This window comes from Leptopilina boulardi, unplaced genomic scaffold, assembly GCF_019393585.1.
Source record: "Leptopilina boulardi isolate dan_hultmark-lab unplaced genomic scaffold, ZJU_Lbou_2.1 LbouV2_51, whole genome shotgun sequence".
Classification (NCBI taxonomy): domain Eukaryota; kingdom Metazoa; phylum Arthropoda; class Insecta; order Hymenoptera; family Figitidae; genus Leptopilina; species Leptopilina boulardi.
Window position 1 is genome coordinate 1,204,094 of NW_026137996.1, and position 26,361 is coordinate 1,230,454.

The following is a 26,361-nucleotide window of genomic DNA, read 5'->3' on the forward strand; positions in this document are numbered from 1 at the left end:
TTGCCGCTTCTTTAAACTGGTAGATATCTTGAAAGTCTCATCACGTGCTTTCTGTTGACAGTTTCAAGAAACGCTACTCGATCACAATTTATTCACTCCCATTTCTAGTTTTCATTTTTCATTTAATTGTCATAATTCTCTTTTAATAAAATCTTTTTTTAATGGCAATTTTTCATTTATTAATATCGCATATGACTAACACGATTTTTTTTATTTTCAAAAAAAAAAAATGTAAATTTGTCTCTTTTTTAATTCAAGTATTTCTTAATAAATTTTTCACGTATATCATTGAATTTAAGATGCAAAGAAATAAAATTCGCGCAGGTAAAGAAAAAAAAAAATGTCAATGTTGTGCCATTTTTAATTTAACAGAGACAATAAACGTGCCAATGGTAACGTCCTTTTAAAAGTCATGCGCTTTTCATCTAAACGAAATTTGTTATAATTGTCAGTTAACATGTTTATAAGTACCTTATATGTCCTCAAGTCATGTGCCTCTGATGAATGAACGAAGCGAAATTAATTTATTATTGTTCTTAGTAGAAAGTAAACATTGAATTAACGTTAAGTGATCGCACGTACAAAATCAAGTCACATAAATCCTCTATATATTATTATAGTGAATAATATTTTTCGAAATTCATCACCATTTCTGATATAAAAATTTTCATTTTCAAAAAGAAATGAATTTTCCATTCGAGTTTATCACAAATTCCATTTAATGTGATTCAGTGGATTAGAACCTGAAAAATAGAAATAAAAGGTATATTTTTATTATTTTTCTGATTCTTCATTTCCTGTGTTATTTATATAAATTGCAAGAAAATGTTATGTAATTATTATTTATAATATTTTGTAATTATTTACTGTCGCAATTGTTTTCACTAATTTTTTTTTTTTTATAAACAAAAATATATATATAAAATATATTTTTTTGTAATTACGTAAAGATAATTTAACTTTTTTTTTTTGTGTACTCGTTTTCTAGAATTAATGTTTCGTTGTGTTTTTTTCATAATTATTTAAATTTAATTTTTCGATAATATTTTCTTTTCTAAAAATATATTAGGAATATATTGGAACACGTGACAGTTAGAAAGGTTGACTGGATTTTCCTGGTTCAAGGAACTGAGTTACCTCCTTTGCATGTGAAATGTTTTAAAATCATGTGATTTTCTACTTTTCCTAATCATGTGATTTCTGTGTTACAAAAAAAAGAAAAAAAAAAAAGGAAATTCTTAAATATGATTCCACGTCATTAGAGATTCAATGTTTTCTCCCGATAAATTCTATTTATCATTCATCAAAACTATAAAAATTAGTCATACACATTAACAAGGAAAAAAAATTAATAATTCTAAAAAATACTTTTTTTTAACGCTAGCAGTCTTTTGAAAAATTTGTTTTTTATTTTTTACTAATTAAAAAATTTTTTTAAATAATATAGAATTTTAAATCAAAAAAATTTGAAATTCAAATTTCATTTTCAAAAAAAAAAAAAAAAAAAGAATTTTTTTTTTTAATAACTTCATTTTCTTACTCGAATTTCCAAATTAGGATATAATATCCTTGTGGAAAAAAAGAATTTTCCAATTATAATTACAAGTACCAGTCATGTAAATTAATAACGAAAAGTGGTTTAATTAACCCAGAGATTAAAAGATAAAGACAGCATATAAGTGGCTGTGTATAAGAAATGACAATTCATTATATACATATATTGCTGTTTGTAACTACTTGCTTATAGACTTATGTGTTGAATGATTCATTGTTTATGTTCATCCACCTTTTGTTATCTTTTACCTGAATAGTTTGAGCAGTATAAATACATTATTATACCAAAAAAAATCAAGTCTTTTTTTTTAAATTTCAGCAAACAACAAACGAAAAATCTTTTTTTTTATGAAAAAAGCAAATAGACTTATTTTTTTCTTTTATGTCAATAAAAAAAGTAATTTTTTTTTTTTTTTTTTAAAGTGTCATTAAAAATGATAGATATCGTTTTGTTTATGAAGTAATATTCACGAGAAGATATTTTCAAATTCTTCAGAATATAAATTTCAAATAATATATGATATTTGAGACTAATTATCCATTATACAATATATATTCATTTTAAAAAATAATTATATTGATAAATTGTTCGATAATGTTTTACAACCACGAATTAACGAAAAATATAAAAATTTGCCAATTTTTATAAAGATAAACAAAATAATAGCAATTTAAATTCCATTAAATTTAAATTACTTTAAAAAATTTTTTTTAATTTACTTTAACGTGAGACAATTATGTCACGCGATGTCACGTGTAAAAAAAAATAATTTTATTACAGTTTTTTTTTTGAATGTTTTTATTTCGAAACCTTGAATTTTCCGGTTCTACTATAAATTATTATTATAATATTATTATTATTATATTGATGAAAATATTGTATATTATACAAAAGCTTTAGTCATTTTGTAAAATGAATGTAAATTTTTTTTTTTTTTTGATTCATTTATGTGATGATAGTTCGTAGACAGGAAGTTGATTAAATTCATTCAAGAAGTATGTATTCAGAGTATATATAGAAAAAAAAAAACTTTTACGTTTTCAAGTTGGGATTTCCTTTTAAATCTTGTTTTTATATAAACAGATTTTATTGTAAATGAGATATTTTTGTCTTTTCCTTATCAAATAAATGGAATGATTTTATCAAAAAAGCTATTAATCAAAAAAAAAAGAGTAATGAATATGAAATAGTAAATCAAATACTGAAGAAAAGTAAATTTTCTCAATTTTTCCAAAAAATACAGAAAAATAAGAAATTTTTTCTTTGAAAATAGCTCAAGATTTATTGAATTTGTTTTATTAGAAAAAAAATCCTCTTTTTATGGAATGAGATAATTTTTTTTTTTTTTTTTTTAATTAATTACGGTTCAGAAAAATTGGATTAAATTCATCCAAGTATGTAAATAAGTCACGAGTCGTCGTCCTGATTGGTGTATTTGTCGATGACGACAACATGTGTGGGGGTTGCCCAGAGTGTGATTTGAAACACGGGAGAGAATCACGAAGATAGGGAATTTACACTGGCGAAACCTGCTGCTCGGTACCATTTATATGGCAAGCTGCACAACCGCGTCAACTCAGTCGTGTTCATTATTTTGCAGTTTGAAAAATTGAGCGTTAAACAATTTTTGTTATCCTGTTGATTATTTTTTTAAACCCTTAAAATATTAAAAAAAAAAAAAATTTCCCTTTTCAAGTGTTTTATTTTTATTTTTTTTTTTTAGTTTGAAAAAAAACGAAATCATTAGCGTTCAATTTTATTTTTTTTTTTTTTGGTGCGTGTGAATGTCGATACCAGTTTTTCGTCAAGTGACTACTAAAACGGCATCGCTTCAAGGAACGGTTGTTATTTCTTCACTGTGGGATTTTCAGTTTTTTCTTTTTTTTAAACGCTTCACGAAAAAAAGAGACGAGAAAATGTTTAAAAAGTGGAGAAGATAAAGGCGACGAGACTTAAAAAAAAAAAAAAAAATTGAAATTTTTTATATCAAATTCTTTTTGCAAAATATTAGGTAAGTGATGAAAAAAAAATTAATCATTTTAATAATTTTCAATAATTAAGATATTTAAATTTTTTCTTATTGTTAAATATTTACATTTTTCAAAGATATTTATCTTTTATTTGATATTGTTAACAATCTTTCCATTCAATCTTTGTTGAGAAAATCAATAATTGATAACAAACAAAAAAAAAAAAGAAAATTTTTAAACCTCCTTTTTTTCTTATTGAATTAATTTTCTTTTTATAAATAATAGAATAAAAATATTAAACATTTCTCTATTTTCTAGTAATTTAAAAAAAATTTGGATAAATTTCTTTTTTTTTTTTAAATGTCTTATTTCCTTTTTTGACAGTCACATCCACTAATCAAGGCTTTTGTCTCAATAAGACTTAGTCATAAAAAAAACTCGTTCTAGTTCCGGCCATTCACCCATTACCTAATTATTGTTTACTATATATACTATTCTTATTATCGCAAAAAAGCGAATAAATAAAATAACAATTTAATTTAATTTAATTAAAGTAATTAATTAAATTCATTCAGTTAAATTAATAATTTTTTTTTTAATTAATTAAATTTAAGAAAAATAGGAAAACTAATAATAATTAAAATTAACGCTTTTTCTTGATCATCAGTTAATATTCAGATTATAGATGTAACCTATTTATAAAACTATTTATAAATCTCAACGAATATTGGATTTAAATATCTTGATTAAGATAATGAAATTCCTTAGGAATATGACACTGTTAATTGAAATGACAGTTTAATATACCTATTTTTTCTCCACTTTTTTTTTTTTTTAAAGATAAATAATCTATGAAATTAAGATCATATATGTAAATATTTTTTCATTAATTTAAAAAGCACTTAATTCATCTATCAATATGGAAAAATGGACTAAATTCTTTTTTTTTTTTTTAATAAAAATATAATATAAATGATAGTTTTACGTTTAAAATATTGAAAATTAAATTTTTTTTTTCTAATTTTTATTTAAATTTAATATAATTATCACCTTCGTTGCTCGAGCCTATGTGTCTGACTAAACACGTACCATAATCACTTACTTAATGACGATTGCATTTATTTTTGAATTTTACCTTTAAATAAATTTTTTACAAATATAATGAAAAACTTTAATCTAATTGAATTTTAGAAATTTTTAACGATACGAATATGATAATAATTAATAAAAAAAATTATGTTTTTCCATTGACTATAGAAGTCATTCAGTAGATTCATATTCAGAATCATCGAGCTTTGGTTGAAATTAGTACAAGTGGATACGATTGGTTGGCGTCATACTGTTATTGATTGACTTATTGATAGATATCACGTGCGTGTGGATCCTTCTGTTGTTTTACAAAAAAATTTCTATTTACAAAATTTTTTATAGAATAAAATCAAAAAAATTTCTTATAAAATACTTTATAAATTAAGCAAATAGTTATTTAAAAAAAATTTTAATTTACTCCAATTAAGTGCTTTATTAAATTAATAAAAAAAAATTGAGTCTTTTTTTTTTTTGTCTTAAATTCTTTTTTCTTTAAGGAAAAAATAATATTTATCTTTCGCATGAATTATCGAAATTCGAATATGACACGTTGCGCGTGTAAGATGGTATTGATCGTCCTTTTTCGCGATAAAAATGTAAAAGTTATGAAACCGTTTTGCAATCTTACATAAAATAGATACTGGGGCCATTTTAATACCCGCAAACGAATACTCACGTAACATCTGGTACATAGATACAAAAGATAGATGCATATTTGTCTATATGCACGTCTTCACTTCTCCATGTCTTCAAAAATTCTTTCTCACACCTAAAAAAAAAATGAAATATTCTTAGTCTTACAATTTATTTATATTTTATAATTATTAATGCATCAAATTTTATTTATTAATTTAAACAAAAAGGAAAATTTGCGAGCGAATTTTCAATGGAAATTCATTTCTTGTTTAATAAAGTAAATTTAATAAAAACTCATTAAAAAAAAAATTAAAACAATTTTTCTTGTGAATTTAGAGAAAAATAAATTTTGTTTATCTTCTTTCTCTTTTCAATAGAATGATTTTTATGTTGCATTATTTTTGTTTAAAAATCGAAAAAAAATCTTTTACGGGATCCGGAACATAAAAATCACCCTGTATATATATATAATTTGCAGACTCTAAATTGGAGTTAATAAAATGTGTAATAAATATTGAGTATGATGATAAACTCTCGGTATGTCATTATAGATGATTATTAAAACTTGTTGTCTACACATCAGGCGGATCATGTGATTTCTCATGTGATTTTCAAAAAACAGGAATTTTTTTTTTCCGGTCACATGTGTCTCAAGGCTTACACACCTGTAGAGAATGTTGATTAAAATTGATATATATTTCTCACATGACTTTAGTCACGAGACCAATATGAGTATATACACACGCACAATTAAGTAAACTCGCATTTATATCCATGTGAGCACGTGCTCTTGTTTACGAGGCACGATAACATTTCAGAACTTGAGTTGACAAATGCTAACAAGTATTATTAAAGCTGAAAATAAATATTAATTTGTATATCAATCGTTGCTTCAAACATATATATATGAATAAAGTTGAAAATCTTCAACAAACATCTTTCGAATTTTTCTTTTCATTTCTTTACTTGTTTGTCATTTTTTTTTCTAATTTTTGAGAATCTCTTTTTTTTATCTATTAAAAAAAAAAAAATAAAATTTTTAAACTCTTACAGATTTTTTATCATTCTTAGTTGCACATGTGCGTGAATATTTATAACTTTAAAAGAATTTACTTGGAAATCGAGTACATTTTTTCATCTGATTACATAATGAGAATTTTTTTTTTCTTAATTTTAATTTCATGAATCATTTATCACAATTCTTGTAATTAGCACTTATTGAATTAACAAGTTTTTAATTTACTTCAAATCAAATATTTTTGATGAGTTTGAAAATAAAAAAAAAAAATAAGAAATTTTCATTGAATTTGTTTTTCGAAATTTTAACAATTTTTTTATTAATTAAATTGATTAATGACAGTAAAATTTACAAATAATAATAATAATTTAAAAAATTGAAAATTTCTACAAACATTGAAAATTATTTACTCTATAAAGCATGCAAAATTGAAAAAAAAAAATTTTTATTTGCTTTGTAAAATGTGAAAATTAAAATTAAAGAATAATTTATTTGCTTAGTAAATATAAATTCATCGGTGTATTGAGCTGGTTATAGCTTAAAGTGATAAGAGTTTTTTTCAAGGATATATAAGCAAGTTCTTGGATACATATTGATGACTTGAGTTCATTTGCAATGAAAAGCAATTTTAAAATTGACAAATAGTGCTCGATTTTTTTTTTTTTGTTTTTAAATTAAAAAATTCAAAAGATCTGTGATTTTGTTTTTTTTTCCTATTTTTTGCAATTTACACAAATCCACATGCATAACTGACAAAAATGTTTATTTATGAAACTTACGCTTGGAATTTTATTCTCATTGGATAAAGTGAATTTATAATCGTGTAAGGGCACGTGATAAAATAATGTTATGCAATAATTAGTGATCTAAGTGTGATGGCAATTTATTCTGTACATTCGTACAGTTTTTTTTTTTTTTTTTTTGTTTGTTTTGTATCACCTCTTTGATGACTGAATGTTTCAGTTTAAAAGTATTATAAAAATGAATTTTGTTGCGCAGATTCAACTTCCGGAGAGAAATAGCTTTTTTTTTATTACTAACAATAAGTTGTTTATAATTGATCTTTGCGGTAATTAACATTGTATAATCTAACATATATGAATTGATATTGTTAAACTTTTTATAATGATCTTTTTTATTTTTATTGTTTTTCTTCTTTATTTAAATTTTTTTTCTCTTATTTATTTAAATTAAAAAAAAAAAAAATTTTCCAAGAAAACAATAAATATATATTTTATTGTAAATTAAATGTTTTAAATAGTGAAATTTAAAAAATGAATGAAAAATGTTATCGCTTTTCTTGCAAATAGAATTTTTTTGTGTGTCAATTAAAATTATATGTGAGAAATTTTTGATAAATGAAATATTTTATACCTCTGTTTTCAGAATGAAGGGAGTCGATATTGTAGGTGATGAGAAAATGGGAAAAATCAGTGGAGCATATATAAATCATGCACTAAGTGGTTCTGGTGGAAGTTTAAATCTCATTCAAGCAAATGGATCCTCTCAAAAACTTCAAAATTCACACAAAGTTCATCCTGAAATACAGGGATCATCCGACTTCATCTGTAAGTTCCATTTCAGCATCAAATATTATTATTCTGTAAAAAGTGGAAAATATTTCATTAATCCTGAATTAATTCGAAAAGTACAGAAGAAAATTCTTATTGACACGTAATTTATTAGATTCGCAGAAAATTAATTTTTTTACTATTTTTATGATTCTAATCATTTCCTCTGATTTTGTATGAATAATACAATAGGAAAAGTAGTAATAAAAATAAATTTTCTTTTTTTTTCAAATATTTTTACGATTCTAATCATTTAATATTAAATTTACATGAATTATTATTTCTACTGAATTCAAACAAATAATATAATAGGAAAAGTATATATTAAAAATAATTTTAATGTTATAAGGAAATATTTTGTTTCTCAATTTTCCTCATTCTTTACGGAAAATAAATTTACAAAGAACAAAAATTTAAATAAAAAAAATATTTTATCAGAATTTTCTTTATTAAAAAAAAAAGTGAACATATTTTTCCTCATAAATGTAATATTTACAAAAAAAAAGAATAAAAGAATTCAAACTAAAAATTAATAATAAAAATTAAGCCTTGATTAATTATGTTATGTTAATTAATTAGCATTAGATTATGTTAATTAATCATCAATATTGAAAATACATTATTTAATCATTAAATTGATTAATTAAATTTAAATTTTTTTTTAAATAAAAAAATAATTAAAATATGTACTTTTATTGAAAAAAAAAAAAAAAAAAAATGATCAAGTTTACGCTAATAATGATCATAAATTACATTGATTTCTGTCACATGCCACGAGGATGCCACAATAGTAAGTAATTTTGAAAATGTCAAATTTATTAAATTACCTTTTTATTTATCTTTTTTTTTTTCTTATTGTTTACGAGGCAGTAAAAAGTCAAGACTTGTGTGACATTGGCCTCTATACAAAATGCATTTATCTCAAGAAAGGTCGACAGATTCTCAAATTTTTAAATTTATTCACACAGTTGAATTATAATAATTTATTATAAAAGAATAATTAAAATATGCATATTTTGAACAAAAAAAAAAAAAATTCTTTACTCAGAAAATTCAGATATTTTAAAAGCATAAGTAATTCAATCTCCTAATAATTTATAGCTCATAAACTCTAGTTTTTTTTTTTTTTTTTTTACATATTTTCCTATTGAGAACGAATTGATAATCATGTATCAATTTCATTGTTGGAAAACTGAACAAAAATTGAACTAAAATATGTTGGCATTATATAATGTCAAGGTTGACAACGTAATGTAAATAAATTATTATTATTTATATTTTATTTAATAATTTTTTATGTTTAATATAGAAAAATTTATTTAAAAATTTTTATATTTATTTCGTTATTTGGTTCTTAAAATAATAAGTGAGTTTTTGAATTAGAAATTAGTTTGATTTAAAAGAAAATATACGAACTTAATTAAAACAGAATTAATTCTTTGTAAATAAGCGAAATTATAATTTACTATTCACGGAGTCAACTTGTCTGCATTACTTCAAACTGAATGTTTAAAATAGAATTTTATTTTTATACTGGAAATAAATTAAATTTATAATGTTCAATATATTCATAAAATTGTTTTTCTTTACTTTCCTAGAAAAGTTTTTATCATTAATTTTCATTTTCCACTATATTTGTTAAATAACAATATAAATATGCAATAAGATTAAATTAATGCTTATTATTGTTTTATAATATTATAAAAAATTATATAATTAAATTACTATTTAATTATAAAATTAAATTATATTAATTTATGAATGCGTAAATAATTTTTTGAAAAAGGGGATAAAATATTAATTTTTTTTTTTTTTTTTTAAGTGGTGGAAGAGCCCGGTGATGACGAGAGCAATCAAAAGAATAGTATTTGCAAATCGGCAGCAGAATATGCAAAAAGACGTGCACGTGGGATTTGCACAAAAAAAACTCTTTATAAAAGATTACCAATTTTACGATGGTTACCGAGGTACAATGGACAAGATGCACTTGGTGATCTCGTGGCAGGAATTACAGTTGGTTTAACTGTGATTCCCCAATCTTTAGCTTATTCAAATGTCGCAGGATTACCACCACAGGTATTATTAAAATTACAAATTTTTTCAATTATAAAATATATATATATATATGACACATTTTCGAAAGAAAAAAAAAATTGATTGAATAAGAAAAAAATTCCATTTGATTGTGATTACTTTTTTCTTATTTGACAATCTTATTATAGGTCAATAGTTTCAAAAGAAGAAAAAAAAAGTTTTTTAAACCTATATTCAAGTGATTCTAAAATAGTTTACAATTTCATGTGTTGCAAAAGAAAGTTAAATATTTGAGTCTAGATTTTTCGTTTAAGATAATATATTAATAGTGATGAATGACTTTTTTTTTTGACACTGTGTTATTAAATATAGCTAGAGATTAATATAACGTCGCAATAGAAAAATAAATAGTCGCGCAAAACTTATCAATTTTTCGTCAGTTTCAAAAAAAAAAAACAAAATTTAAAGAAAAACTTTTAAAATAAATTTACAAATTTAATGAAAATTAAATTTTCCAAATATTAAAGGATTAAAATATTAATTTTGTATTATTAATTATAATTAATATGATAAAATAATTCTTACTTTTATAAATTGCAGTATGGACTATACGGCAGTTTTCTTGGCTGCTTTATTTATATTATATTCGGATCTTGTAAGGATGTTCCTGTTGGTCCCACTGCCATTGCTTCATTATTGACTTATCAAACAGTGGCTCATTTAGACGATAAAGTTTCTCACGCCATACTTTTATGTTTTATAGCAGGCGTCTTTGAATTATTAATGGGAATCTTCGGTCTAGGTGATTATTTTTCATTGAAAAATTTCTCAAGATCTAGAAAAAAAAGAACAATTAATAATTATTTATCAATATTAATTTAATATATTTTATATATTTGATTCAAATTATTAATTTATTTTTAGGTTTCATTATAAATTTTGTTTCTGGTCCCGTTAGTTCGGGATTTACATCGGCAGTAGCTTTAATTATTGTTTCATCACAAATAAAAGATATTTTAGGAATAAATGCGCAAGGTACCACATTTGTTGATATGTGGACAAGTATCGTAAATAAAGTATCGCATATTTCTTATCCAGATGCTTCACTTGGTGTCTCGTGTATCGTTTTTTTACTTATTCTTAGGGTAAGTAAATTTTTAATTATTTAGCTAAATAAATATTTTGTGGAATAAAAAATTTAACTAAATTAACATATTTAAAAAAATATATATATATATATATTTTTCCAGATGACAACGTCATTAAGCATAGGTCCCAAGGAAGAAGAGCTTCGAACAAAAAAGCAAAATGTTATCAACAAAATTATTTGGCTCACAGGCACATCAAGAAATGCCCTATTGGTCATTATGTGCGGTGTCTTAGGCTATTATTTTTCTGAAAAAAGACCATTTCAATTAATTGGTAAGAATTATTTTCTTTTTTCTAATTTTTTTTTCCTTTGTTGTTGAGAAAAAAAAATATTCAATTTATTTAAATTCTCTAAGTTTGTTTTTTATTTATTTTTTTTTTTAAAAAAGGTTACATTCCAAATGGCATGCCATCGATACAATCACCACCCTTTAGTATAACTAAAGATAATACGACAATTTCCTTCATTGAGATGTGTAAAAATTTAGGAAGTGGAATTCTTGTAGTGCCCCTTATTTCTCTAATGGAGAATGTGGCTATCTGCAAAGCCTTTGGTATGTTGGAAAAATAGTTTTACTATAAATTATTTCATTTAAATTTTTGTTTTAATTATTATTATATTTAACTTCGTAAAATTGCAGCCAATGGAAAATCTGTGGATGCTACTCAGGAATTAATAGCAATTGGAGTGGCTAATATAGGAAATTCTTTTGTTCAATCCTTTCCGGGAACCGGTTCGTTGAGCAGAAGTGCAGTTAATAATGCTTCCGGTGTTAGAACACCTCTTGGCGGACTTTATACTGGTAATTAATAAAAAAAAAGAAGAAAAAATTTCTCTTTTTGAATTTAATGAAAAACTAAACTTGAAATTTTATTTGTTCAGGTATTCTGGTTATCCTGGCTCTTTTATTCCTCACACCTTATTTCTTCTATATTCCAAAAGCGTCCTTGGCTGCGATTATTATCGCTGCTGTCATTTTTATGGTTGAGGTCAAGGTTGTGAGGCCCATGTGGAGGACAAAAAGTACGTGAGATTTTTTTTTACGTCCATTTTCTTTTTTTTTCTTTTATCAAATCGCAAATCCCGAGAAAATATTAGATTTTTAATTTAAAAATTTTTGCTTAATATTTCGTTTAATATTTATTTGGAAATTAAATTAATATTAACTGACCTTAATTCATTTTCTCTCGTAGAATCCGATTTAATACCAGGTATTGGTACTTTTATCGCCTGTCTTGTTCTGCAACTGGAAATTGGCATTCTTTTTGGAATAGGATTGAACGTTCTTTTTATTCTTTATCATGCAGCAAGGCCAAAGATATCTGTGGAAAAACTCACGGTATATTATACGAGAAAATTTTATACAATTAAAAATACAAATTACAATATAAAAATTTGTTAACAAAATAATTAGAAATAATAAAAATAGAGTCAAATTACAAAAAATTAATAAATTCATTAAATAAATTTCAGAGTCGTCATGGAATTGAATATCTGATGTTAACTCCAGATAGATGTTTAATTTTCCCATCAGTTGACTATGTAAGAAATCTTGTGACAAAATATAGTTGTCGTGGTTCAAGTGTATTGACGCCAGTTGTAATTGATTGTTCACATATTTATGGTGCCGATTTTACAGCCGCGACTGTTATTGAAACATTGACAAAAGACTTTGCTGCACGTGGACAACCATTATTTTTCTTTAATTTAAAACCATCGGTTCATGCTGTTTTCGAAGGTGTTTCGCCCACTGATTTTGTCGTTTATTATACACGCGAAGCACTTGACGATCTTCTTAAAGAACGCGGTTATTTCAATCAAATCAAGCATGACATTCCATTGGTCTAAAACAAAAAACTCATTGATCTTTTTTTTTATTAATTCGTATTTTCAAAAAAAATTATTCATCGATAGCGATAAAAAAAAGAAGTATTAATTCTGTAAATTCTAGGATTGTTAATTTCAATAATAAATAATGTTAAAAAGTTAAGATTTTTGAAAGAAAAAAAAAATAAGAAAATTTCTCGCAAAAAAAAATTAGTTAATAAATTATAATACACTATTATTAATTAGTTAGGAGAATTGAATATCAATGTTGAATGCTTATAAAAAAAAAAAATGTCTTGACTAATTAATATTAATTAGTTTTTAAATATTTCGTGCCACTGTGTATAAAAAAAAGACGAGATTTAAATATTCACTTAAATTATTTAAATATTATATAGATATATAAATCTTGTTTTTTTTATGAGAATAAAATTAGGTATTTTAATAAATTTTTGACGTCGCATGAAAGTGTAATTATTATACACCGGAAACAGTATTGTCGAATGTATAACTGCCGAGCGATATAAAAAAAAAAGACATTATTTATAGTATTATATAATATGTATAAAGATTATTTATTATAAAAAATCTTGAGTACTTATTGACAATATTTGTTAATATTAATCTTCAGTTGTCATTTAATCATCATTATGTTTTAATTATTATAATTATATAAATCATATTAAATATAATTATAATATTAAACAAAAATTTTAAGATTGACTTCTCTAGTTTTATTTTAACAAATATAATATAAACTGAATAATTAAAATGAACTCTTATAAAAAATTTAATAATTTTAGAGTCCAAATATTGAAATCCTTAAACGATAAGAAATAACAAAAAAAAATGTTCCTTTTCGCTTTGATATGGCAGTGCGTATGTGTAAATAGATTAAGTTTGTAACAAATACTGTGATAATTTTGTAAAAAAAAAAAAAAAAAAAGAGAATGAATGAAAATGATAACATGTACTATAAAAGTAGTCAAATGTAGTATTATAATAAATTTTAGGGCCTAGTATACATAATCAGCAAAAAAAAAAAATTGTGCACTTTCTGCCATTTAGAGATTACATTTCATGAAAATATATTCTCTAATATTAAAAGAAAAACAAAAAATGAAAACAAACGAGAAATGTAAAATATAATATTTGTAGTTCCTGTTAAAGAGTTTATAAAACAAAAAAGAAATGCACTATCACGTTATAATCGTTATAATATTAATATATTTATAAATATTATACGATTGTTGAAAACTTCATTTCTCGTCCTTATTATTTACTTCCTTTATCCAAAAAAACCTATATATATATTTTTTTATATATATTTATTTGATATTATTATTTTATTAAATATATTGTTATAATATATTTTTATTGTATTTTTATTATACCTATATTTGTTAGTTTAATGTTCAGATTATTCGAAATTAAATTATTTTATGGAAAATAATAAATAAAATGTATAGTGAAAATTAAAGATTTGAAAGAAAATAGAAATTTAAATAAAATAATGAAAGTTAATTTAAATTATAATATAAAATTAAATTTTGTAAATTTAAATTATTTGGTTCGAAAAATACAGTTGAAAAATATGTTACATAAACTTTATTGAGTAACATAATTTCGAAAATGCAAAAACATTTCAATAACAAAGTACGATTGTAAATAACATTGAAAATATTCTTAAATAGAAATGGCAGTTGAAACTATAATTCAACTATTTTGCAATGAAAATATTTACCCATATTTAAAAATTGTATGGAAAAAATTGTTCATTTAAAAAAATAAATATAAAATGTTTTATAACTATACATGTTAATAATAGTAAATTCATTAATAACAGTAAATAAATTTCTAAATCAACGTAGTTAACGAAATGCAATATTAATAATTATGTTTCACATATTATTTAGTGTATTTATGTACATTTGAGCAAAATCATCTCTCTTTGCACACTTTCCATTTTTCTATATATTCTTTTTACTTTAATGATTTGAAAATAATTTTCTTTATTTTTCTTTAACTTAATTGTAAAAATATTAAAATTAACGCAAAAGTGGATATAATTTTTTTTTTTTAAAGAAGAAATTCTATTTTAGACAAAAAGATAAATCATCAAAATATAAGTAATTTAAATTATCACGTTACTTATATTTAGATGGTCTTTATATTTATTAAGTTTAATTTATTCTATTAAGAAAACTTTTATTTCTTTATAAAAAATATGTTTATAGTTCTAAATTTAAGTCTTTACTTTTGTTTTTAATACTGCGAATTAATTAAATTAAAAAGTAAATAGACCCTGACTAATATTTACGTATGTTCGTGGTATATATATATATATATGATATGCTTTCTTTTTTTTATTCGATTTTTCTATTCTTTTTTTTTTTATCTTGTAAATTTAGACTTTCTCACATTTTCTACATTTTTTTCGGAATTATTTTCAAAAGAAGATTTAAAAAAAAAACTCGTTATTTAATTTGTTTAACAAAATTCTACTTTAAATTAATCAACTATTGAAGATATACTATATATATCTTTTTTCTTATATTTATCTTTTCTTTTGTACGTATATGCATTTTATACATATATAATCACACAACTTTTATATATCATATATTGCACATACTTTGAAAAATTAATTATTCATAAAAAACACTTATGTACATTTTTTGACAATTATGGTGTTTTTAAATGAAATTTTTTCATTTTAATAAGATTTTCATTAATTTTATAACAAAAATTTTTTAATTTTGTTGAAAAAAAAATTTTTTTGTTAATATTTGCAATAATTTTCGTTAAATCAAATTTTGCCAAAAATTTTGCAAAATATATTCGAAACAAATTGACTTATATTGACATTCGTTTCATTATTGAATTTTCCAACTGATAAATAGTTTTTTAAAAGAGAATATCTTTTTGTGAATAACATTATGTATTCGTATATAATTTTTAATAAACCTACTTTTTCAAAAATTGACCAAGTTTCGTTAGATTCTACTTACGATATGTCTCTCTATATTGCTCATAGAATTGCGGATACCTTTAGAGCCAGCCAAAGTCCATTCCAGTGAGTTGATAAAAGCGCTGATTGAATGGCCTATAGAAATCCCTTAAACGTTCAATTGCCTCAGGTTCTATGTGCGGATGACTTCGGCCTTTATTTTTTCCTAAAAAAAAAAAAATGGAATTTAAAAGGAAATTAAAGTATTCTTTTTTTTTGATGATGATTTACTCACCAAGGCAATGGGGAGTTGCTCGTTCTTCCGATTTTAAAAGACAGGGAAATCCCTTGGTGGTATTAAAATAAAAATGCTTCTCACAAATGACACGTTTAATGCCAAGAAAATCTTGAACTCTTGTCATTTCAGTGACGGGATCGGCAATAAGTCGTTCACCAGAGACAAAAAGAAATTGTGACAATGGAAAATATTGTAGCCAACGTTCCAAATGTCGTGCATAAACTCCAATTCTTAATGGTGACCAAGTCATGTCAACAACTTGTGATTCATTTAAAAAAGCTAAATCCTCAAATTTCAACATTGTGACACGTTTACTTTTTACTTGTGTATAATCGGAAATTGCTCGTGTCACTGGATCACGAACAACGACAATTAATTTTGTCCCTGGATTCATGTGCTGTACTCGTCTTGGTGCTTCGGGTGTCACAAAATACGATGGAGTTTTTTCCATTGTTATTTGACCCTCTAAAGTTGGTGGCATTTTGCGTCTATAGATTATGTAAAAATTTCAGAAAATAATAAACAAATTTTTAAATTCATTAAATTTATCACTATTTCAATTTACCTATACCAATGGAATCCTTTTGCATAATAATGATCGAAAAAATGAACTTCCGAACCAGCTGCACGAATATCTGGATGAAGTCTCAAAAATTCAAGAAGAGCCCTCGTCCCACCTTTTTTTACACCAATTATAAGAGCAGTGGGAAGTTGTCTATTTGGTACTAAACCATGTTGTCGCAAAATCTTGTACTTTGGAGATACATCAATAATATCCTAAAAAAAAAATCAATTTACAAATTAAATATATAAATTATAATAAAAAAATTTTTACTAACCTTGAAACTTTCATTGCTGGTTAAAAGTGAAACAACTTGAACATTAGTAACTTTGTAATTAATATTCGTAAAGTCATCTAATGGAATTTCTTCAACTTTAATTTGTTCGGAAACTCTTTTTAAAAATTGATTTGATGTCAGTCTTATTCTGTGTAGTGCAATTTTACGTGAAAGATTACCGATCAAACACGATTTCTCATTGAGAATTATCCACAAGAGAAATAATATAAGACAAATAATAATTAGAATTTTTTTCAACTGCCATGATTTTCTAACTTCCATCATGTATACTTCTTCTTTTTTCTATCATAATTTTATATACTATAAATTATTTTCACTCTCTAATTCTGTGAATACCAAAAAAAAAGGTACGTTAAAAATTGCATAAAAATAACAATTTTTATGGTTATGTTTACGTGTAAAAATAATTTATAATAAATCAATAATAACAAAAAACTTATTTTCAAAAAACTACAATAATTATTCAGAATACCGGAATTTGTTTTCTATTAATAGAACAAAACATACCTTATTATTGAAAGAAATCAGTCAGCATACAGGAAGAGATGAATTGTTTCGAGCACATGGCCAAAAAGACATTACTCGCTGTTTAATTAACTATGTGATTATAATTGATGTTTGTTGACACACGAAATTCATTATTTGCTTTCTTTGTTGACAAAATTTGGACGGGAAGATTATACTATTAACAGTAGAACAGATATATAAATTGTAGTCACACAATATTTTGGCAACGTGTTGGTGAAAATCGATAAAACCCGCGAATTGAGAAAAATATGCATTATTTTACGGGTTTTTTATTTTAAAACTATAGTTTACAAGACCAATATATATAATTTTGACAAAATGACTATATTAATATAATAAATAATCAAATAAGTTAGAAATATTAATGGTAAAATCTTTTCTAAAAGTGCTAAACGTTATTTTTTGAAAAAGCGACATTTTAAATAAGCGCGTCAATAATGGCGCATGTTCAATGCTAATTTATATTTCTGGGGAATAATAGGGAAAAAAAAACATGACAAAACTAAAACACTAATGTATCAATAAAAAGTTCCTAAACTATTGACATATAGTCATTTAAATAAAAATAAATTTTGACATTAGTATCAGTGAAGTAAATAAAATATGTTGACGAATAATTGAGTCATTAAAGCATAAAGAGTGTTTTGTAATGAATATATTTATGATAAAAGAAAATACGTAACTGTATACGTCAACAAATTGAAACTTAACCTCAAAATTAATGACATCTTTTTGCTTTTTGTATTTTTGAAATAATAACAAGTTTTTATTTGATGTAAATAATAAAAATTTTAACTTATTTAATTAATTTCTATATACTAGGAAAATTATACTTCTATTAAATTTGAATGTATATTCATTAAATGCATTTTCTACAAATTGATCTTAATGGTCTGTAATATAATTTATTTGTCATTCAGAAATTAAGATGAAATATTCGACTTCACCGCCAACAAGCAGGTGCACATCTCCTATGTCAATGAGATCATCTTCATCGCTACCAATACCTGCCACTTACAGGTAAATTAGTTTTAAAAATTTTTCATTCTCATTGCATCATTTTTTTTTTTTTAATGAAAATTATTATTGCTTAGAAAGATATAATAATAAAAATTTAATTCTTCTTGATGGAAAAAACAGAATTTTTTTTTTCTTTCAGACAAGAATGCTTTGGTGCACCAACAAAATTTTACAAATACTTACGAAAACTTTTAATGTTCGAACAAATGGATTTTGAATTTGCTTCATGGCAAATGGTGTATCTTTTTACAAATCCACAAAAAGTTTATAGAAATTTCAGAAGTAGAAAACGTAAGTATTATTATAATTTATCGTGAAGAAATAAATAATTTGAAAATAATTTTTTTTAAAAATTATCTATTACAGAAACAAAATCACAATTTGCCAGAGATGATCCAGCTTTTCTTGTTTTATTAACATTTTGGCTATTTGTTTCCTCCATTGGATTTGCCATTGTTTTAGGTCTAGGATTTTTTCAATTTCTTGCATTTTTATTTTACGTTATCATAGTAGATTGTATTGGAATTGGAGTGATAGTCGCTTCTCTTTTTTGGTAATGAAACAAAATTTACATTTCTAGACAAAATTAAAAAAGAAATATTTGAATTAAATTTATTTTTACTATTAATAGGTTTGTGACAAATCGATATCTACGAATAGATAAAACTCAGGACGTTGAGTGGGGTTATTGTTTCGATATTCATTTAAATGCTTTTTTTCCACCTCTTATAATTCTTCATTTTGTTCAACTATTTCTATACAATGGTAAAATATTAAGTTATTAAAAAAAAATTATAATTCAGAAAATAATAATTATATTTATCAATTTTAAAAAAAAATTCAATTATTAATAACTCAAAAATTAATTGTAGGCTTCATTATTCACGATGGATTTTCCTCTCGTTTTCTTGGAAATACTTTTTGGATGATTGCTGTCAGTTATTATATTTATATAACATTCTTAGGATACGCTAGTAAGTTATTAAAAACTTATATTTAAATAAAAATTAAAATTATATGAATCAAAAAAAAAAGGAAATTATATTCCACAATATTCTGTTACAGATGTAGAGATTCTTTCTAAAACGCATATTATTTTATCAGCGTTACCGATAGCATTTCTCCTCTACGTAACAACTTTAGCTGGAGGAATAAATATTACCCGAATGATAATGAATTTTTATCACGATAGAGTCGTATAGTTAGTGTAAATAAAATCCTTTTTTTTTTTTTTTATTAAGCTGAAAAAATACCAATAAAATTCTAATTTTTCAAATAAATGCTTTTATTTAAATCATGTTAAGGAAAAAATGAAATGAAAAATTCCTTATTTTGTCAAATGTCTCATATATTTAAATAATTGTTAAACATATTGTTGAATGACATAAAAAAACTTTTGTATTGAACTTACAATCAATGTATATAACGTTTTATTTTCTTTTTTTTTGTTTCTGTTTTAATAATGTTAAATATACATTTTTATTTAAAAATTTTTCATTTAAATAGATAATTAAATGCGTTACTTATTAACAGCGTGTAAATATTTTCATAATTATAATTTTAATATATAATTTTTACTATGTAAATGTCAGATATAAAGTGAATTATTATCAAATTACAATTAGCTTTGAATTATTTTTTTTTTTCTACTAATATCACTACCGTCATTTTTTTGTTCTCTTCTTTATTTACATGATGCTGATGTGACTTATCTTTGTCATAAATATTAGATCAAAAATCATGAATATTTGCAAATCTCGTGAAAAATTAATAAAAATCCTTACAAAATTCAAATTAAAAATATTTTCGAGATTCATTAGAGCAAAATTCTTTTAATTATTCACAATTACTTTTGTACAATTGATTTTTATTCATCATTAAACAAAAGAAATTGTGTAAAGATCTAATAATTATTTTCACTTGTTCTAAAAACATTTATACGTAAAAATTCATTTTTCTGTAATAACTTCTATCCATTCACAATCTGGCAGTAAATTTCTCTTTTTCGATATGCAAATTAATATCACATGATATTATGCATAAAGGCTGGTTTATGCTGCAAACTTATTAAACTCATACTTTTTTTACAACAGCAAAAAAGGCAGAATTGTAACTCAAAAACCCGAATAAACCGATTTTTAAATTGATCTTTAAAACAAAATTCCCCAAAAAAAAAACAACAGTATTTTAAATTGTTTAAAAATATTTCAAATAACATCTTTTTTTTCTAATTAAAAATTTGAAAATACTGTTTACACTTATTATTTTATCAATAAATATATAAAATTGTTAATAAATCCCATTCCCTGATAAGTAAAAATTTTTTTTTACTAGTTAGAAACCAAACAATAATGTAAAATTTCATTTACAACTAATTAAATTCATTTCACAATTTTTCGATGATAAACGTAAGCACCTCTTCTGTTTAAGGCAATCAACATTGTATAAAAATATTTTTCAATAATTATTTAACAACGAAAAAAGTACCGAAAATTTTTATGTTTTCAAAATAATGAATTAAAATATTTTTTTTATGGCAAGTTGTTTAAAAAAAATATTAATATATATTTTTTTAATTATAAAATTTTTCAAAAAAAAAAAAAACAATAAGACTGTAAAATACAGTTAAAGGACAATTTTCTTTGTTAATTATAGTCATTAAATGGCAATTGAAAATGTATGACTATAAATAATATAAATTGTAATTGACCATTGATTATTTGAAAGTTTCTCGACATAATACATATTTGAATCTTCATAGTTCGTTTACTACCAACTACAATAAGGCCTCATGATCAATTTAGTACCGTTAATCTAACACTATTCATTAGACAAATGACTTATGTACAAATAAGACATTGAAAAGAACTTGGATTTTAAATTGTTTTCCCCGTAGTATTCTTCTTTTTTAATTTATATACACATTTTAAATGTTAGAAGTGCTCAACTAATTGAAAATTTCAAACTATAAAGCATGATGTAGTTGAAACACATGTGCGTGGTTTCGAAAAAAGAAATTTAATTCAAATTAGTTAATTAGAAAATTAAAAGCTTATGTATTATGCTTTTTTTTAAATAACAATAAAACCCACAAAAAACGAAATAAAAACACAAACATTTAAATATTTCCCTAATTAATTTTGATTCAAAATATTGTGCTATTTTATAAAAAAAAAAAATCATGTTCAACGTGATTGAAAAAATTTTAAAAAACATTGATCGTAAAAAAGATCAATTTAACAATTAATTATTTCAATTTTAATTAAACGATTAATTATTTTAACGGTGTCATGATTGAAATCAAAACATAATGGCACAGCTCTCAATCAAAACATCGTGAAAAAATCCAAATTTAAACAAAAAAAAAACTATTATAATTAGTATAATTAATGCAATAATGTAAAATGCTGCATTTATGTTAAATATCTATATAATAATAAATAATAAACATTGTAAAATGTTCCATAATCGTATTAATAAATTAATCAGAGAATTAAAAAAAATCTCTTTTTGTTAAAAATTCAAAAAAAAATTTTTAAAAGCAGCAAAAAAAAAACAAATGGTTAAAAAATTATCTAAGAAAAAAAAAAACTAAAAATGACTCGTCCTTCAAACTGTCGCGATTATTAAAATTATTTTCGTTTGTTATTTTTAAGAGGCCCGTGCAGTTTCCAAAAAAAAAAAAAAAAATGAGACTAAAATTTTCAAACTACCTATTTTTTTGGTGAATTGAGTAATCTTTCGCGTTCCTTTTCCTCCTCGGAGAAATGAATCCTTGTGATTACAATATCACCAGTGCTTAGAGTTTGACACGCGACTTCTTGATTTTCTTTTGGAACACTTTGTGATTGATTTGAAATTTTGTTTACTTGGCACATACACGTATATTTTGCAGGTGATGTTGTCGTTGACACTGAATCTAAAGTGTCAGTGTCATTTGATGAACCAGTAACTGCCGATAAAATTGCTTCGAGTCGTTCAATTTTTTCAAATCGATCCATTTGCACGTCCGAGAGAATTTCGTCCATCATGTGCATTGATTCAGTTAAACTTGGCGCTTCTGAATTACGTGGTGACACTACACCGCCTTTTTGATCAGAAAAAAAAATAAAAACAATAATAAAATTAAAATAATAGAATATAATTTAATTATTACAATAGAAAATAATATAATAAAATCTCACCTGAGTGTGATGTTTCGGAATCGAGACTCGGATATTCAGCGTCATCATTTTTATCCTCATCATCATCGTCATCACTTGAATCGCCTTTATCTTTATCTCCCATGTTCTCAAGTTTTTCCAATTTTTTTGCAACCTTATAGCTACCTTTCAATTTTTCCTTTTCCTCTTCGGTGAGTGATAAATAGCGCAATAGACGAATTTCCCGATTGCTAAGAACAATATTTTTTCCCGTTGTATCTTCCATTCTTTTACGAAGATCAGCCACTTCTGTTTCAACTTTACGTTGTTTTTTTCGTGTTTTCACATCCTGTGGCTTTATATGCATGCACACTTGTTCCTCGCACAATTCCGCAAAAAGTGTCAACATCTCTGGCTTAATAAGTCTATAATAAATTTCCAAATTTAGAAAATATGAAAAATTAATATTTTGTGAAACTTTTGGCAAAAAAAAAAAAAGAATAATTATTAACTCACCTTGACATGGCATTGTAAATTTGTGGAACAAGACTAAGAACATCGCTACTAGCATAAATTAACATATCACGAGTTAATGGACGTCGTGACCAATATCTTTGATCACGACGATAAATATTTTTCAATTGTTCCTTTAAAAGATTACATGGCGCGCCGTAAAGTTCACAAAGTGCATTTAAATTAACATTTTTTACTTTATACACAGGTTTACCAGTTTCTTGAAATTGTAAAATAGCATGAGCAGCCTGAAAAAAAAAATATTTATTTACCTATATTTAATTTTTTTTTCTCTTAAAAAAAGGAACTTTTTCATACCTGAGTGTCGAAAATATTGTTAAGAACGATTCCAAATTGATTATAAAGATTAACACTGTCATTTCTGCAGTCATGAATTACCTAAAAGAAGAAAAAAAGGAAAATAACTAAAATTACACGAAACAGTGAATTATAATTAAAATTTCTTTTAATTAGAAACTTACTTTAATTACGTTTTCATTTTCTAAAAGCCTATGAAGTCCACCGGCTTGAATTAAACTTGGACATGTGCATAAATCAAAAATATAAGATTGTCCACTTATTGTTCCAATTTGAAGAAGTGTTAATTGTCCCTTCATACCAAGATTAACTCCTTCACAATCAAAAGAAATGACAATTTTACCATCAGGTGGTGGTCGTCTTGGATTCATAATATCTTCAACAATTCGAAGGCACTCACGAGGATTAACAATCACTGTTGTTTGCTGTATCACCTTCAATTTCCAAGCGTCACCCATTTGTACACTTTGTAAACTACGATCTCTCTCTGTATTATCAGCTAAAGTTTTCATTACAAGTGTATTTATTCTTTGCTTCAATGTTTGTTGTTGTAAACTAATTGGCGGTGAATTATTATTACTCTCAGTCGGTGAATGTAATATATTTTGCAATGAATTAGGCTGCGAGCTTGAACTATTATTTGAAACAATACTATCTGGTTGTTGATTATTTGATGAATTTTGAAAAATTTGCTGCGATATTTGAATTGAACTTGAATTTTTATTTTGTAGATTATTATTTTGATTTTGGTTTTTAGCATTTTCCTTTTTTATTTTACCATCAGTATAAGTTTTTGGTCGACCAATTAATGTAACCAAATTACTTTGCACATGAAATGCATCGGAGAACATTTTCAAAAATGTCGATAAATCTTGATGTGTTTGAAATATTGTATCTTGGGGAAATTTTTCATTTACCATTAAAAATAATTGATCAACAGTTATTACACCTTTTTGTTCAATTGACATGGCAAAAAAATCTAATAATCTCGCTGTAACTTCAGGATCAATTGAAATATCAGGTTCCAATTCACGAAATGGTTCCGCTTTCATACCTTCATATTGTTTTAATATTACTGTATCTTCATTAACAACAAATGCATCGGGATGTTTTTCAAGAAAACTTTGAAATTCTTTATAATGCTGACCAGATATATGTCGTACCTCTGGCGATGCTTGTGAACGATGTCCAAGAAGACTTTTTATCGGCACCTCAGTTCCGGCTCCGTACTGCATCAATTTATTAGAAAAATATTCAACAGCTTCACGTGCATAATCACGTTTACCACTTGATTTTGATCCACTGTCCTCCTCAATTATTGGTTGAAATGTATTTACCGATACATAATCATCGTCAATAAGAAAGAGCGATGGATATTGTGATAAAAATTTTTTAAGTCCACTCTGTGAACCACCGGCTATTTGACGCATCTCTTTTGTAAAACCTTTTGCTCCAAATTGACAACTTAAATCATGTAATGTTCGTGGACCTCCTTTATCCATGAGTCGTTCAAAGAAAAAGAGAAGTGTCAAATTACGTACCAATTCATATTCAGAGCTATCCATTTTTCTTTTTATAATAATGTGATTATGCGGTTAATTTCCTCTTTTAAAAATTAAATGAATCTAAAAAAGAAAAAAAATACCTGTTAAAAATAGTTTTCTTTTTTTTTTTTATTTAGAACTAAATTTTTCATCTCCTTGACATGTCTTGACATACTTGTATTTACAACAGTTGCTTTCAAGCAAGTCTAATATAAGTAATCTCATTAAAATAACAGGGTCATGTTGAAAGAATAGAATACAAATTTTATACACTTAATTGTTATTCAAGCGTTAAAATAATATACACATTACGGGAATAATTAATAATAATTGAATTATTTTCTATAGTAAATAAGCACAATTAGTATATTAATCCTAAGTATCTAAATTATACAAAATAATTTCCAGCGGAAATATACAATTAATGAATAGTTGACAGAAGACAGCAATTAACCTATTCAATACGTGGATATATATACATATATATATATAAGTAGTCATTAAAATTCCAATGGCAAATTATAAACTTGGAATAGTTTAATAATAATATTTTGTAAAATTTAAATAAAAAAATCAACTTAAAATTTCAATATTTTTCTAATAATATCTGGGAAAAATATAAAACAAACAGAATTTCTCTTATAAAATTTCGATATTAAAATTTACTTAAAATCAAGGTTGTATAATTTATAAAATGATTAGAAATTTCAATGGGCAAATTTTTAGCCAGAAGAAAAAGAAAATCTGTCCTATATGGACCCATAATCTCAAGAGAAGAAAGATCTACAATTATATACGCTATACATACCTTTAAAAAAAAAAAAAAAATTAAATATGCGATTAAATGAAACTATTTTGGTGCAGATCGGAGCCGAATGACTGGTGGTCAACAGTATACACAGAGAGTCAACATTTGTCTCCTCTAATTTTCATTCAAGGAGCTTTCACTACATATTCACTTCATGTTCCCAAGTCATCAAGGGACAGTGAACTTTATATATGTACCTTCGACAGCTCGCGTCATACTAATCGGGCAAACATTGATATAAATCTTGGAAACAGATTCTCACATTCTAACCTCAAAAATTTATTAATGTAGAAATTTTTCCCCCTTTTAACAAATGATGAAATAATTTTTGCCAACTCAACTGAATTATTGTATGATAGAATAAATTGTCTCAAGTTTTAAAATATAAAAAAATTATTCAGTTTAATTAACTTTAGATATTCAATGTAGCACTAAATGGGGTTTGAAAACCCATTTTCTAAAAACAAATAATTTTCCAATGTCAACAAAACTTGTTTACCACTTTCTTTTTGCACAATATTTCTTGTTTA

General features: G+C 24.2%; 4 protein-coding genes and 1 long non-coding RNA gene across 10 annotated transcripts; 2 read left to right on the top strand and 3 right to left on the bottom strand.

The window, feature by feature from the left end:
* Window positions 1–347: 347 nt before the first annotated feature.
* LOC127289867 (sodium-independent sulfate anion transporter) lies at window positions 348–14,092 on the top strand. 3 transcript variants are annotated; one of them, XM_051318096.1, is made up of 12 exons: window positions 348–763; window positions 3,353–3,566; window positions 7,655–7,836; window positions 9,662–9,915; window positions 10,474–10,675; window positions 10,798–11,018; window positions 11,124–11,295; window positions 11,412–11,576; window positions 11,664–11,825; window positions 11,906–12,046; window positions 12,217–12,362; window positions 12,497–14,092. In XM_051318096.1, exons 3-12 carry the CDS (start codon window positions 7,656–7,658, stop codon window positions 12,869–12,871), a joined length of 2,019 nt encoding a protein of 672 aa, XP_051174053.1. In that variant the 5' UTR covers window positions 348–763; window positions 3,353–3,566; window position 7,655; the 3' UTR covers window positions 12,872–14,092. The 3 variants fall into 3 exon arrangements, with proteins under 3 accessions (XP_051174053.1, XP_051174052.1, XP_051174054.1); XM_051318095.1 differs by lacking the exon at window positions 3,353–3,566 and having other exon boundaries at window positions 351–763; XM_051318097.1 differs by lacking the exons at window positions 348–763; window positions 3,353–3,566 and adding an exon at window positions 7,070–7,091.
* Window positions 4,819–10,579, bottom strand: LOC127289868 (uncharacterized). Its single transcript, XR_007844230.1, has 5 exons — window positions 10,459–10,579; window positions 7,643–7,869; window positions 5,916–6,105; window positions 5,291–5,383; window positions 4,819–4,912 (listed from the first exon to the last, which is right to left on the bottom strand). It is a non-coding gene; the product is annotated as an uncharacterized LOC127289868 (long non-coding RNA).
* Window positions 14,093–15,386: 1,294 nt separating the features above from the next.
* Window positions 15,387–17,798, bottom strand: LOC127289841 (heparan sulfate glucosamine 3-O-sulfotransferase 6). Its single transcript, XM_051318047.1, has 5 exons — window positions 17,466–17,798; window positions 16,938–17,284; window positions 16,664–16,875; window positions 16,096–16,586; window positions 15,387–16,026 (listed from the first exon to the last, which is right to left on the bottom strand). Exons 2-5 carry the CDS (start codon window positions 17,220–17,222, stop codon window positions 15,902–15,904), a joined length of 1,113 nt encoding a protein of 370 aa, XP_051174004.1. The 5' UTR covers window positions 17,223–17,284; window positions 17,466–17,798; the 3' UTR covers window positions 15,387–15,901.
* Window positions 17,799–17,925: 127 nt separating this feature from the next.
* LOC127289843 (protein unc-50 homolog) lies at window positions 17,926–22,066 on the top strand. Of its 4 annotated transcripts, none has more exons than XM_051318051.1 (7): window positions 17,926–18,078; window positions 18,407–18,506; window positions 18,646–18,797; window positions 18,873–19,059; window positions 19,138–19,271; window positions 19,379–19,480; window positions 19,572–22,066. In XM_051318051.1, the coding sequence occupies exons 2-7, from the start codon at window positions 18,415–18,417 to the stop codon at window positions 19,706–19,708; spliced, it is 804 nt and encodes a 267-aa protein (XP_051174008.1). In that variant the 5' UTR covers window positions 17,926–18,078; window positions 18,407–18,414; the 3' UTR covers window positions 19,709–22,066. The 4 variants fall into 4 exon arrangements, with proteins under 4 accessions (XP_051174008.1, XP_051174009.1, XP_051174007.1 ...); XM_051318052.1 differs by having other exon boundaries at window positions 17,988–18,132; XM_051318050.1 differs by having other exon boundaries at window positions 17,989–18,261.
* LOC127289832 (egalitarian protein homolog) lies at window positions 21,677–26,310 on the bottom strand. Its single transcript, XM_051318030.1, has 6 exons — window positions 25,832–26,310; window positions 23,644–25,104; window positions 23,480–23,560; window positions 23,165–23,409; window positions 22,691–23,073; window positions 21,677–22,593 (listed from the first exon to the last, which is right to left on the bottom strand). The coding sequence occupies exons 2-6, from the start codon at window positions 25,042–25,044 to the stop codon at window positions 22,220–22,222; spliced, it is 2,484 nt and encodes an 827-aa protein (XP_051173987.1). The 5' UTR covers window positions 25,045–25,104; window positions 25,832–26,310; the 3' UTR covers window positions 21,677–22,219.
* Window positions 26,311–26,361: the final 51 nt, after the last annotated feature.